Raw genomic sequence first — 13,743 nt, 5'->3', positions numbered from 1 at the left:
CTGGTTGAAAGATGCTATTACAATCACAAGCTAACGAAACACTTTACAGACTCTGCCTGAACAATTCATGCAACACTTCACAGTTTAATCAAACACTGAACACTTCAATGAATACTCTGCTGTGACGTACATTACTGTACGCAACATAATCACTTTCTATGGAGAACCCTGTATTACTCACGGCTTCAAAAAATAGCCTGGTCTACTTCACTTGTGAATCTGCTCAGCCTGACAATGCTGGAATATGTCACCCACCATTTATGGGCCCTACTTAAATCACGGAAAGGAAGGATCTACTTTATAAGGGACAAGTTAACATGAAATTCAAATCGTATTGATGCATTGTTGCACTTGTTGTACACTCAACTGGTGAAGACATTCATGCCTACTAAATGTACAACTCTGTACCCCTTTCACATAAATATGATGTGCTTGTTAGACTTTCTCTGAATGCATGACAATGTCATAGTTGTTCATACAGCTTCTTCTTTTGTAACCTTGCATCCAGTGCCATGATAGCACAATTCCACAGTAGACACAGCTCGATGACAGGTCTCAAGCACACCAAAATACAAAGTATCTTTTACCCACCACACACAGCTATATATTTTCCCAGTCTGAAGCTCAGACTATACTAATCATTACACTCAATGAAAGGCATTCATAATTCACAGGTTTGATAATATACCGGGGACTCTGGAGAAAAAACAAAACAAAACAAAACACCAATAATGTTTTGACAACAACCTTCAAGAGCCACATGCTACTCATCCTGCTGCTACAATATTGTACATCATCAAGTACCTTGTCACAGGGTCGAAAAAGTTCAGTGCATGATTGAAGTTTATCTACCTTATCCATAATTTCCATTTAAAAAAAAAGTAATTTACACATCCGTATCCATCTGTATTGAATGTTTCGTACAAGAAGAAATGAAGGCATCTCTGGTTTGGTCTCTTGTCAAATAAGTATTATGAGCAAGATACAGGCAAATACAATGCCAATGTCCTCAGGAGTGCTTCCAGTTAACAAACATCATTTTCTTATACCACACAAGGCATCAAAGTGTAACAACTGAACCATCCGAATCTACTGTTGCAGGCGACATATTTCTGTCATCACTGACCACACAGGCCAGTATATGAACAAAGGAGTACACATGAATTATTGTACATGGGACTATGTAGTCACACGTTAGAATGATCTTTATCCCACAAGACATCAATAACTCCACTGCAGTAATACAATTTACAGAGCACTAGTCAGTTCTCCACACTCCACCATATCCATACTCCTGCTTAAATACTAGTATTTCTTACAGTTTCATGGGTAATATTTTTGTCAGCAACATAAATAAAGGGTCAAATATGAGTTTCAAATATTCCACGAAACATGTATATGAATAAAGATTCATCATACATACCAATGATTAAAAGATGATAAAAATCCCCATGGCAACATGCATAATATGAATTCCTAAAAGCTAGGTGATTTTAACAATGGAAGCGTAAGCAATCCTCAAGTCATTCAGGAGTGGTCCCAAATAGGATTCTTTTCTGAAAATTCAAAGATTCCATAAACTGTATTTAAGCTGTTGTTTTTGCATACAGATATTTTTACAAATGAGGTCACGGACATTTTCACAAGATGTTGTTTTCGTGATTTTGAAACCGACACTATCATAAGTTCACTAGTGCCTGTCAGTTCAATATATTTTTGCTTGTTGTCAAATTCGTGGTCCAACAGCTATTTGTGAAATTCGCGAAAATTAAACCCTCGAGAAAATTAACAGCTTATATACAGTATTGTTGTTTTTTCAAAACCTCATTCAGCTGTATAGCAACAATAAACAACAAAAGATATAATGTAAGCAGAGAGATATAGCGATTCCCAAGCGAGCATTAGAATGAATGTCCACTTTACAACCTTCCATATTATCTGGAAAGATTTTTCATGTCAGGTTACGTGCATAAAAGTTTGTATAAATGCAGTGCATACAGTACATGTACATATACATGGTACCTGGAGCTTTAAATGTGGATAACTGGTACAATTAACAATAGATGTACAGTACATGGTTTGTACCAGCAATTACCATACACTTATGGTACATTGTATGACACATGATAAGAAAAGAAAGAAACTGTAAGCTTGCATGAATGTTAATAATACGTGAGTTGTAAATGAGATAATGCAGCTCTAGAAATTAAAAAATATGCAGCCAGCTGCAATTTAAGTGTAATGTGATATATACAAAATGTATTCCTGTTAAGGAAAGCATCACACTGGCAAAACTAGAGTTCAGAAAATTTGGCCTACATTGTAACACTGCATACTGTAGCAACTAAAATAAAAACCACTTTATAACAGGTTACTTAAAACAAAACAGGTTTACCTAAATCTCTCTTTTCATTATCTGAATCTGTAATAAGGAGAAGATTAAGTATACAGAAAAAAATAAGTATGAAAAGTATCTCTCCATACTGTTTCTCCCTGCTCGCTGCTCCCTCCCCCCCCCCCCCCCCCCCCCCCCCCGAAAAAAAAAAAAGAAAGAGAGGGGAAAAAATGAGTCAGAAACCACACAGGGAAATACATTGTAAGCATGTTATTTGAATTCAAATGCTTTCCAAGTGAAATTAATATGAAATCTTTCATTCTCTCGCTTTTAACAAAGTCTTTAGTCATCCAAACTGTTGTCTTTTGGTGAAGAATGCACTATGAAAGATTTAACCCAATATACAAGTGTACAGTACATAGAAAGAGTATAATGAAAGGAAACACATTTTCTTAACTACTTACATTGTATCACCTGCTCTCCTAAAAAATAATTGCACTAAATCATAGACACCAAATGAACTACTCAACCTCTTAACCACAACAAAAAATAATTAAAAAAAAAAATGTCAAAGGATAAAACCAATGTGTATCAAAGTATTTACAGTAGTACAGTTGTATTACCAATTTATAAAATGCAAGGCAGGGAATACAGTTTGTACCTTTGCAGTACTAAATCATACAAGGACAGTATGCAAAGAAATACATTGTACATACAGTATGTTCAGTTGTTTTCTAGTGACAGTGAATCAGAGAAATACAAATCAGACATATTTCTTACCACAGAAATTATCCTACCAATCTCAATTCAATGTTTTACAAACTGTAGGCCCTACATGTATACCTACACACAATTTGTAGTATGCCATAGTCAATAGGCCCATTCACACCCCCCCCCCCCCCACCTCCCTCCGGGTAGGGGACAATTTAGAAAATTTTATCTTTGCAACATGACACAAAATTTACAATCCTGTGAGTGGATGCATTAAAAAAAAAGAGAAGAAGCTAATTATCGCGATCTGCACTGCGCTGCAAGAACTGGTCTGTCTTGATTTTATACAAATTTGTCCTCCCTCATGATGATTTTCTTGTGCATTTCTTTGATTGGTTCCAATTACTACACACATAATCAATTAATTTGTCTGACTTTTACTGCTTCCTTCAATTAGAGGAGATTGACTTTACAAGGAACTTCGAAGCAAATACCCTGGTAATTATTAAAGAGGGGACTATCTGTGATGTGTCAAATATCATGTGACAATATGTGACACTGTTGTGTCAGTAATACAATACCCAGTGCATTTGTTACAGACAGGTGAACGAAAACAAGCCATCTCTTCCAAGCTGGTACGATATATGAGGTGTGATTGTGGTCAAGGCTAGAACTTCTGAAATTTCTCTTTTAAAAAAGTAAACTGATCCAAATTTGAGCTCTCATATCCTTGCACATGATTACTAAACCTACTGATGCTGGAGTATAAACAATTTGTGCAAAGTGTGTCATCATGCCAGCATAATAGTCTACTTTCTACATAGTGAGCATTCCAATGAAGTTTAAAATAAGCAAAGTTGGGTCCTACAAACTTCCTAAAAAGCTACGATGAAGCTCCTGACAATCCAACATAATAACAGAACCAGCTGCAGAAAAGATAAAGACATTCAATGGAAGTCAAATTTTGTCTGTCACACTCAATAAGATAAACACATTTTACATCATGACATTAACACAAAAACTGCAAGTTAAAATTCCAACTGAACTATTTAGCCCTACCAGCTCCTTGAAAGATAGTCATTTGATACAATCAAAATTGGAGTGGATGGTAACAACACAAAGATCACCTACATGTGACACTTTGACATCTGCTAGAGAGCAACATCAGTTTCTTTAGATTGTAATATATAGTGTATGCGCTCCACGTACATACAATGTACATGTACAATTTCTGTAATATTCCCACACTCAGTTTGCAAGATGCTCAAATTTCAAGTGATGAACCATCCTGTTATAATTCTTAGAAGATAGTATTTCCTTGTCGAGAAGTAAATAAAGCCAATAAGGAAAGAAGATCACTTATCTGTTTACCTTAAATGCACTGTTGTATTACCTACACTGCACATACAAGTTGTACATACCAGTGATAAGAAGCACCAAAACCTCAAGTTACTGTAAGAAGGTATGACACAAGAAACCTGGGAGAACATAACATTGAAAAAGATCCTTTACATGTCAAAGCATTTCATGAACCTTCAGCAAGTCAGTTTGGGTACAAGTGAGACTAGAAAGCTCCTTACCGTTCCTTGTCCCTTGCTACTTTGTTTTTCTTTCCCTGCTTTTATTTTTTTCTTCTGTCTGCAGCATTTTGCTTCTTAAACTGAGACAAACTGAAGATAAAACGAACCTAAAAAAATATATCCACTCAAGCACTTATGTGCCTGATATACAAACACACAAGCAGAGTAAAACAACAACAAAAAGTTTCTACATGTATCTCTCATTGAGTATAAAAGGGACAAGCGTTTCCATCTTTTTTAATCTGGCCAGCTTTGCAAGATGATTCACAGGTCATAGACACCTTAATTTTTGACCAATTTACCAGCAATTGGTCAAATGATGACCTACATCAGGAATAGGAAGAGAAAAGTTGCAAAATACAGCTGTAGAACCTTTAAACAGAGTCTATGTCCTGATCACTAAGCAGTGAAGGTTGAGAGATCTTTAATAAAACCACAAACAAATGAACAAAAAATGCCAAAAGCAAATTAACCCCTTACAGGATATTGTTTTGAATACAAGCAGTCATATCATTCAAAACAAAGGCAGAAAACCTGCAATGCCAAAATGCAGATATTCATAACATACCAATATGCATATAAAAGGGCAATGACCAGCACAGCATTCCGTGGGCACCAAAACATCTTACCAATCTTAATGCCACTCAAACCTCTATCATTTCCGAATGTTTTGTACGGACAAAAATTTATGTACCTGTAGATTTGAGAACAGGGCTCAATACTAACTTTTTTCTTTCATGGCCAATTTGGGCCACTAATATCTTTAAATATATTTTCGTAGCCTGAAAAATGTGTAATGGTCAGAAATAAGAGAAAACATAACAATGCATTTTGAATCCAAGCTGCCTGATCTGGCCACTACAGGATAACACTTTTGGAAATTGGTGGCGCAACATGTCAACTTTTGTGGCTCCGGGCCACAGGGCCGCCACTAATGTCAGAGCCCTGTTTGAAGACCTAAACTTTCTCTGTTTTGAAGGATGGGTGAGAATGTAATCCCCTTCGATATATAGCTTGGAGGGTTATCAAGCAAAAGCATACGATTGTATTCTGTGTGACTACAAAAATGTGACATCCTGAAGACTAGAAATGTCGCTATGGCGACTGATGCCTCCGCCATAATGCATGATTCTCCCAATAGGTGTATAGTACAATGTCTTCACAATGTGTGATGACAGTTTCACATAACTGGCAAAATATCAAAATAACAGGTTTGTCAGAAATATCTTGAATGTTCACTTTCCACGAACTGGGTTTGCTATAATTGTCTATTAAAGAGTGCAGGTACACATATTTGGGGAATTGAAAATTTTTACTTGACTTCTGACCGACCTTATTATAAGTTTATGCATTGAGTATAATTTTCAAGGTATGACGAAAGAGTGTAATTACAGTACAAAATATTTTTTTTTTTCATTTAAACCTGACCTTTGACCCTTAACCTTTGACCTTTGACCTTCTGGCTGGAAATTTCCAAGAGAATCTCCATTAAGTAATACATGTACATATATTAAATTTTAAAACTAATAATGCAATCATTGCATATACTAGTATATGAGGGAAATAGTAACATTTTGAGGAGTTGACCTTGACCTTTGACCCCCTGACTATTGACCCATGACCCCTAAATTCCCTAGATAATCCCTGCCAGTCAGTACATGCATATGTACCAAGTTCCATGAAGATACATTGAACCATTTGCGAGAAAAGTGATATTGCAACATTTTCACCTAACCTTTGACCTTTTGACCTTTGACCTTATGACATGAAACTCTCTCTGGAGAATCCTTTTTTTTCTTTTTTTTAATGTTTTTATTGAACAATAATAACATATGTACAAAGATAGGTATAAACACACTTGACGCAACAAAACAAAGCACTGAAAAATAAGACATAAGAAAGAAATAAAAGACAGAAAAAAGAAGAAAAAGAAAAACAACAAAATAACACAGTCACAGTTAAATCAAAATATGCTGACCAGCGGGTATCCACTGTGATGTATCGCGAACTACCAGTATTCGGGCCTCCCCCAGGATGACCGGCAACCCCACCACTAACCGACTGATTTACTGCTCGGACCGGGACGGCTGGGGTAGATTCCATTGTCTTGCGTTACGTATTTTTAGAAGGTGATGTCTCACCTCCCTGCACTTACACATACCAGGCACCTCCCTGCACATACCATAGACCTAACAAACATGCAGGAGATTGACCACCACACTCATTACTAGGGAGGCATGCCTCCTACGCAGTAGTACATGTCTACACTAAGTTTCAAGAAAATAACTGCGGGCATTGCATAGATATGGGGGAAATAGCAACATTTTTAGCATTTGACCTTGACCTTTTGACCTTTGACCTCTTGTCAATGTCACTAAAATCTACTCAACTAATTGTCCCATCATACATCATCCTTGGACCAAGTTTGGTGAAAGCTGCTTCATCCAGTTTTGAGTTATCACGTAAACAGATAAATTTTAGGATTTGACCTTGATCTTTGACTAAAAACTAATCAAAAATCTAAAAACTAATCAAGTAATTGTCCCATCATACATCATCCTCCAACAAAGCTTGGTGAAATTTGCTCCATCCAGTCTTGAGTTATCGCGTAAACGGATACAATTTCATGATTTGACCTTGACCTTTGACCTTTAGCCGATTTCACCCAAAATCTAATCAAATCATTGCCCCATCATACTACAATACTTGGACCAAGTTTGGTAAAATTCCAGTACATATTACTCAAGTTATCGCGTAAACGAAAGCGGACGTACGGACGTACGTACGGATGGACAGACAACCCGAAAACATAATGCCTCCGGCACCACTTCGTGGCGGAGGCATAAAAAGCTCTCACAAAAAGTTATCTATGGATGCAAGTACTAATTGTATTAAGCATCACATGACCATAGTGGTGTACATTGTACATGTACATCTGAAATGACTGGATATAAAGCTATATTGGATAAATTTACTTACGCTATATCATACAGTCAACCCTCATCTTCAGAATCAACATTTCCATCACACCACTCACAATCCTCACTGAAATGCAGGCAGTTTCTGCACTGCTTTCATGCAGAACAATATTCCAACTTGGGGGCTAAATGTTCCTGAATGCCAGTGATGCTCTCTACACAATCTGTATTTGATGGCCATTGTCCAGCTGATTGTTTATGCTCTCCAGTTCCTCCAGTCCCCTGGTCTGGCTTTCCGTTTTGTGGGAGACCAGCTTTCGGTAAAAGTGAAAGGCGAACACCACCAGGACTACGAGCACAGGGACGGTGATGGCAGTGGCGGCCCACGCCGCCTTCTCAAAGTTGGCCATGCCAAACTTCACCCAGGCCAGGAGGATGATCTCGACGAGGAAGAGGAAGATGCCCAGGATGGTGGAGAAGGCCCAGGACATCTCGATGTAGAAGGCCAAGCTGTTGTGTGGGGACTCCTTGACCGCGTTGACGTTGTGCACGTTGCTGACCGCCTCAATATTGGGCAGAATGCATGTGCTGATGAGGAGGGCTGCCATGTGTATGACCACCAGTAAGGTGGTGTTGATGCTAAAAGCTATCATCAGCGGATCATATTCCCTGCCATTGTTTTGTCCATTTGTGCCACCGACTTGAAGATCCACTTCGACCATGGCCACCTTTTTCAGCGACAAAGAGTAGATAATGATTGGACATAGTAAATTTCCTACTGCAGCCAGCCCGAACGCAAACTACATGTATGTATTACAAGGAGCACCCAGGGGTTATCCATCACCGTGAATACATAAAAACAAATTTTATAACTAAATTCCCTTTAGAAAACAGCAACTGCAAACACACATTTAAACAAACAAACAAAACAAAACAAAGGTTTTATAGGCTCTGGAACCGCTCTATAACTTAATATTTTAACAATTTAAGAAATAATAAAAAAAAATAAATAACTTGTGACTCTTTCGATCTCCTTCGCCTTCGTTTTCTAAAGTTTTGTTTGGAAGTTCTTAGACCGTTACTACAGATTCATCAATTCAACAATTGACAATTTAACCTTTTTAAAGCAATGGCAATGCAAGATTTAATTTCAGAAAGCCAAGGGCAAGGCATGGACACGGTACAGTAAGAAAAAACAATCTAACGTTAGAATCTACCTTACTGTGTCAACATTTTATTCACTTCAGATTCTAGGTATGGTTGGGTGTTCATAATACCGGACACCTAACGTTTTTCTATCAGTAGAAACGTGAAAAATCTCACAATTTGCCTGAAATTTTACTCACGTGTGGAGAAAATACTCCGGATTCACAAGCGCGCACTGAAAATGCGATCTGAGGTACGCGCTCTTAGATGGCGGCTTCGAACGCGTGGGGTGTCATTTTTTCCGCACTCAGTTGCCCTGCTCATTTCAGCCGACCACCCTGATAATACGTATAAAGGGCACTTTCAATGCGTTTTTTCGACAGGCCGCTGTTTTTTTTTAGCCGTCATTTTTTCCCCCAATAATATTTGAATATATTTTGAATCCTTCGATATTACTTTTGAAGGACTGTTTGATGAATTTGACTTGATTTTCATTAGGAAACTTTTCATCGTAACCATTAGAACTAATTGAAATAAATTAGATCGTTAGATGAGTCGGTTTGTTTTTTCACATTCATTTCTCGTTTCTGCATCAACTCGTACGGTCGTAGCGGGCGACAAAATGTTTATGTCATGTGTATGTGTAACGTACGTGTGTGCATGATCGTACAAGCGGCGGTGACAATTTTGCGGTCAAAATCGTCAAATTTATTGCGGAAGGATACTCTACATCTAACAACGAGTCAGCAAAGGTAGGCCTAGTTATATGTAGTTACACGATAAACCTTATTCGATTTTGCTAAATTTCAGTAATTTAGAGGGAATACTTAGTTGTTTTCGCCACATTTTACTCGGTAGCGTAGCCCAGTGAAGAATCGAACACCGTTGCGCGTAGTCCCATGCGTACATTTTCTTTCTGTACGCGCAATGCCATTATAATGCGCGGTCGGTCGTTATGGACCCGGTCGGTGGGTTGAACACCTACCATACTGGTATTTGATATTCAAAGTCTAACCATGTTAGCTCTACTTAACGTTACACTTTATTAGCGTTTACCATATTACAGCAATATCCACGTTATCATGGCTAGGCATGGCCATACACTGTATACTATAGGTGGGCTGGTTTCAACGACACCGGCATTCATTCAACGCGCTGCCACTGGATGGCTCCAGCGATCCTGTCGGCCTGAATGCGAATGGGGATCAGTGACAGTGTATTAGTATAGCCATGCCCATGGCATCGGGGATAGGCATACACATGCATGCATTTACGTCCTTCGATCTTCCATTTCAGCTCCAACGTGTTCAAACTGACATGAAGGAAAAACTTACCATGGCAAATCCTGCTAGTAAGGCAGATGTTCTGCTTGCTGCTTTCAGCTTTGCTCTGCTCAGGTACAATTTGCGCCAGTTCAGCGCTTGAGCGGAGTGTTGATTCGACATCTCCCTGACGTAGGATTGGTAAACCCAATCCGAGTAACTGCTTTCTTGCGCTTGGGGCTGAATTTTGCCTGATAACTCGACAAAGTCTTGGAAACGAGTTGGGTACGCGCTCAGTTGTACCCTCGAGATTTATTTGCCTGATCTTTGAACGCTCCGCGATCCGTGGGTAGGGGTAAACGCACAAAAATATAAAATAGCTCACATGACAAAGGCCAACCGGGTCATGATTTTCAGCTGTATAAAGTGTTTATAGACGTGTACTAAAGTAGCAGTAGTACTCGCTCGGCCGGCAAGATGTATGTACTCGGGGATCGGCGCGCGCCGCCGCGGCGGCGCGCGCTGGCTGCAGCGCCAAGACTGTGTAGTGAAGCCCTGTGTCAAATGCATCGAAATGTTGAAATGCAATTTTTACACACACATGCGCTGATTGTTATTGATGTGAGTCTAACTTTTTGGTTAGGGAGGTCACCATCTATTGCACCTCCCTGGGCCCCATTTTATCAAAAGATAAAATCGATTTTAAATGTCCTTACCACACAGGCTGCCATAGACTTAAAGTTGAAATCAACTTATACAATGAATATGAACTCTTCATAAAACAGTGGTCAGGTTAGTACTCTTCAACGAGGGGGCTCTCAATGAGGAGCGAAACAATTGAATGACATGAACATGCTAGTAGTAGTACAACGAACCCCACACCACACACCAAAAGATAAACAATCAAAATACATAAGTGCCGAGACAGTGATTTCATGTTTGTTTTCATTTTCAGCTAGATAAACATGAGATGTGGATAATGTCTTCATTTCCTCTTTATACCTGGTACAGTATAATTGTGATATATATATATATATATTATTTTTTTTTGCAGTAGATCTCCCTATAGTACGTCTATCATCATCATTAGAAACTTTATGAAACCAGACAATTAATTGTGGAGTAGAACTCGATGTAGTAGGCCTACATAAATACTTGTAGACTTTTTTAAGATAGCAAGACTAAGCTAGTTATGTACAATGTAGGTGAGTATGAGCCAAGGATTGCAAAAGTAAATTCTAAATTTTTCTATATCGCCCATTCATCACCTACAAGCTAAGAATACGGTCTATTTGGTTGGGATGGGGAATTCAGAATTATAACTTTTTGCTAGATGAACTTATGCACTGATGAAATACTAAAGAGCATATAATTCTAAGAGAAATTCAAAGTATGTTTGTTTTATAAATGAAAATCAGTTTTGAAATGGCAGAGCAGAGATAACTAAAAAAAAATAAAAGTAAAACATTTAAAGCGGTTGTAGTAAGAGGTGGGTCCCACCGACCTCTTTTGGTTTTGGTATATCAAAGCCTTTTTAATATTGCATATATCAATAAACTCTGAATTCCTCTGAGAATTGTAAGCTATATCTTTCATATTTCATAAGTAGTTTTTCATTATCTCACAAAAAAAAAAGTTATGAAAACCAGAAGCCCCTTCTCACCCAAAACTAGAGGACCATGTATCATTCTTTTAAATCACATTTAATGCATCAGTACCTTCTCCCGCCCACCCCAATGGCAGCCATATGTATATATATATATATATATATATATATATATATATATATATATATATATAAAGACCCGGGTTCGATCCCCGGCGGAGACCAATTTTTCAACTCTTGCGCTTTTCCAAAAAGGAGGAACAGTAAGAGGAATAATGATGTCAAAGCTACGCACCGATTTCTCCTTCCTTTCTCATATCTTACATATGCAAATTATTCAGAAGCCAAAAAAAGCTGTTGTAGCGGTGACTTCTTTCGCAAAAACATTATCCCAATTCACCGCTACGTGAATCTCATTGCAGATCCAGCTGAGGCACGCGGCTGCTGGTTGTTATTCATAACTCTCTGCCCCAAAAAGGAACGTGCGCATAAAGAGTTGAAAGGTTGGTCCGTCGGGTATTCGAGCTTGGGTCTGCCTGAATCGCTATGACGTCTCCGTGGCCGAGCGGTTAAGGCGTTGGCGTTCCATGCCAAAGACCCGGGTTCGATCCCCGGCGGAGACCAATTTTTCAACTCTTGCGCTTTTCCAAAAAGGAGGAACAGTAAGAGGAATACTGATGTCAAAGCTACGCACCGATTTCTCCTTCCTTTCTCATATCTCATATCTCATATCTCATATATATATATATATATATATATATATATATATATATATATATAAATTGGATAAAATAGACAGATGTTGCTCTCATCATGAATATTTGACTCAACAACTGTTGTAAATATATGTGTGTGTATGATGTATGCCTACATATAAATGCTAATTATGTGCTGATAGACTAGTTTGGATAAGAATCCTTCCTCCCCCCCCCCCAAAAAAAAATAAATAAATAAATAAAATAAATAAATAAATAAATAAAATAGATATATAAACAAAACAAAACAAAACAAAACAACAACACTAAAATAAAAAAAAAAGAAATGAAAAAAAGGAGAATGAGAAAGACGGCCAATTTACCGTTACATTATATGGCTACAGAAAAAAACAAACACTTTTTTATTGGGGGGGGGGGGAGGGTGTTGTGGTGGTTTATAGGACTTTGCCTCATTCACTGGACAGTACACAGCTTCCGCATCATCAACGTACTGCACACATCCTCACAAGAAAACTCTTTTACTTTCTTTACAAAAACCTAATTACCTCAAATGATTGCAATGATCTTGGTAAACTGTTTTGGGACAAAGTCAAGCATCTATTATGTTTTATCTGGTATAGTATATATTTCAGCTTGCATATCAAAGCGTTTTGCATTCCACCCTATTCATAAATGTCACACCCACTGAAGGAGTAACAAGAGCAACAATCATACACAACTCAATGTCAGTGTGTCTTTATTGCAGAGCTTCATTTCATGTACATATCTTTTATCTTACATATATAAGATAAACATTTTAAGAAGCTACACAAAATCTATTATTTCTCAAACAAAATAAATTCTCTATAAATCTCTTCATAGGCTGCCGCCAAGCACAGTCAGATGTAAAAGTTGTTATGAGGATGAGAAAGAATGAAAGTACAATGTACATAGTGGTGCAAATGGAAGGTATGCAATGAAGCACATAACCCATGTCTCCTTGTACACATACGGTAACTTTGATTTCAAATATAACTTCTGTGCATACAGTGATCCTGTTGAGCTTGCTTCTGATAGTAAACAAGTTTAATCTTTGCTAAGATTCTTGCTCGCTGTCTTACTTCACATACTTCATAAAGTAAACAAATCACCTTTACATTCTTCTTTAGCTCCAATTTATCAAAGAGAGAGGGAGAAGAAATAATCAGTAAATAGCTAGTCATCTGAGTATCTTCATCTCAAACTAAGTGAGAATAAAATCACATATATCACGACAAGAAATGGTAGTGCAGGAGCAAAGATCATAATCCCCCCCCCCCTTTTTACTGTTTTTTCCTAAACATTATCTATTTTCCTCTCATCTGTTCCTTATTCTTTTGTAACCGGTTTGGCACACGTCTCACAAACACAAAATTGCTCTTTCTGACAAAGTTTGCAAATGCACAAATAGCAAATGACAAAGGTTACATACTATTTGATATTTTGTATCA

At 37.8% G+C, this 13,743-nt stretch overlaps 1 protein-coding gene across 1 annotated transcript; it reads right to left on the bottom strand.

Moving 5' to 3' along the window:
- Positions 1–7,449: 7,449 nt before the first annotated feature.
- Positions 7,450–10,285, bottom strand: LOC139709059 (calcium release-activated calcium channel protein 1-like). The gene is made up of 2 exons (XM_071621025.1): positions 10,025–10,285; positions 7,450–8,272 (listed from the first exon to the last, which is right to left on the bottom strand). The coding sequence occupies exons 1-2, from the start codon at positions 10,133–10,135 to the stop codon at positions 7,760–7,762; spliced, it is 624 nt and encodes a 207-aa protein (XP_071477126.1). The 5' UTR covers positions 10,136–10,285; the 3' UTR covers positions 7,450–7,759.
- Between the last annotated feature and the right edge of the window lie 3,458 nt (positions 10,286–13,743).

The sequence above is a fragment of the Diadema antillarum genome, unplaced genomic scaffold, assembly GCF_040938485.1.
Source record: "Diadema antillarum isolate AM-2024a unplaced genomic scaffold, OU_Dant_1.0 seq00001401_RagTag, whole genome shotgun sequence".
In the NCBI taxonomy this organism is placed as follows: domain Eukaryota; kingdom Metazoa; phylum Echinodermata; class Echinoidea; order Diadematoida; family Diadematidae; genus Diadema; species Diadema antillarum.
This window is presented reverse-complemented; position numbering and strand designations above follow the sequence as displayed.

Bases quoted from the DNA above. Each gene is read 5' to 3' on its own strand.
- LOC139709059 (XM_071621025.1), bottom strand. From the start codon at position 10,135: ATGTCGAATCAACACTCCGCTCAAGCGCTGAACTGGCGCAAATTGTAC. The intron at 8,273-10,024 runs GTAAGTTTTTCC...TCGCTGAAAAAG, and splicing joins TACTAGCAGGATTTGCCATG to GTGGCCATGGTCGAAGTGGA.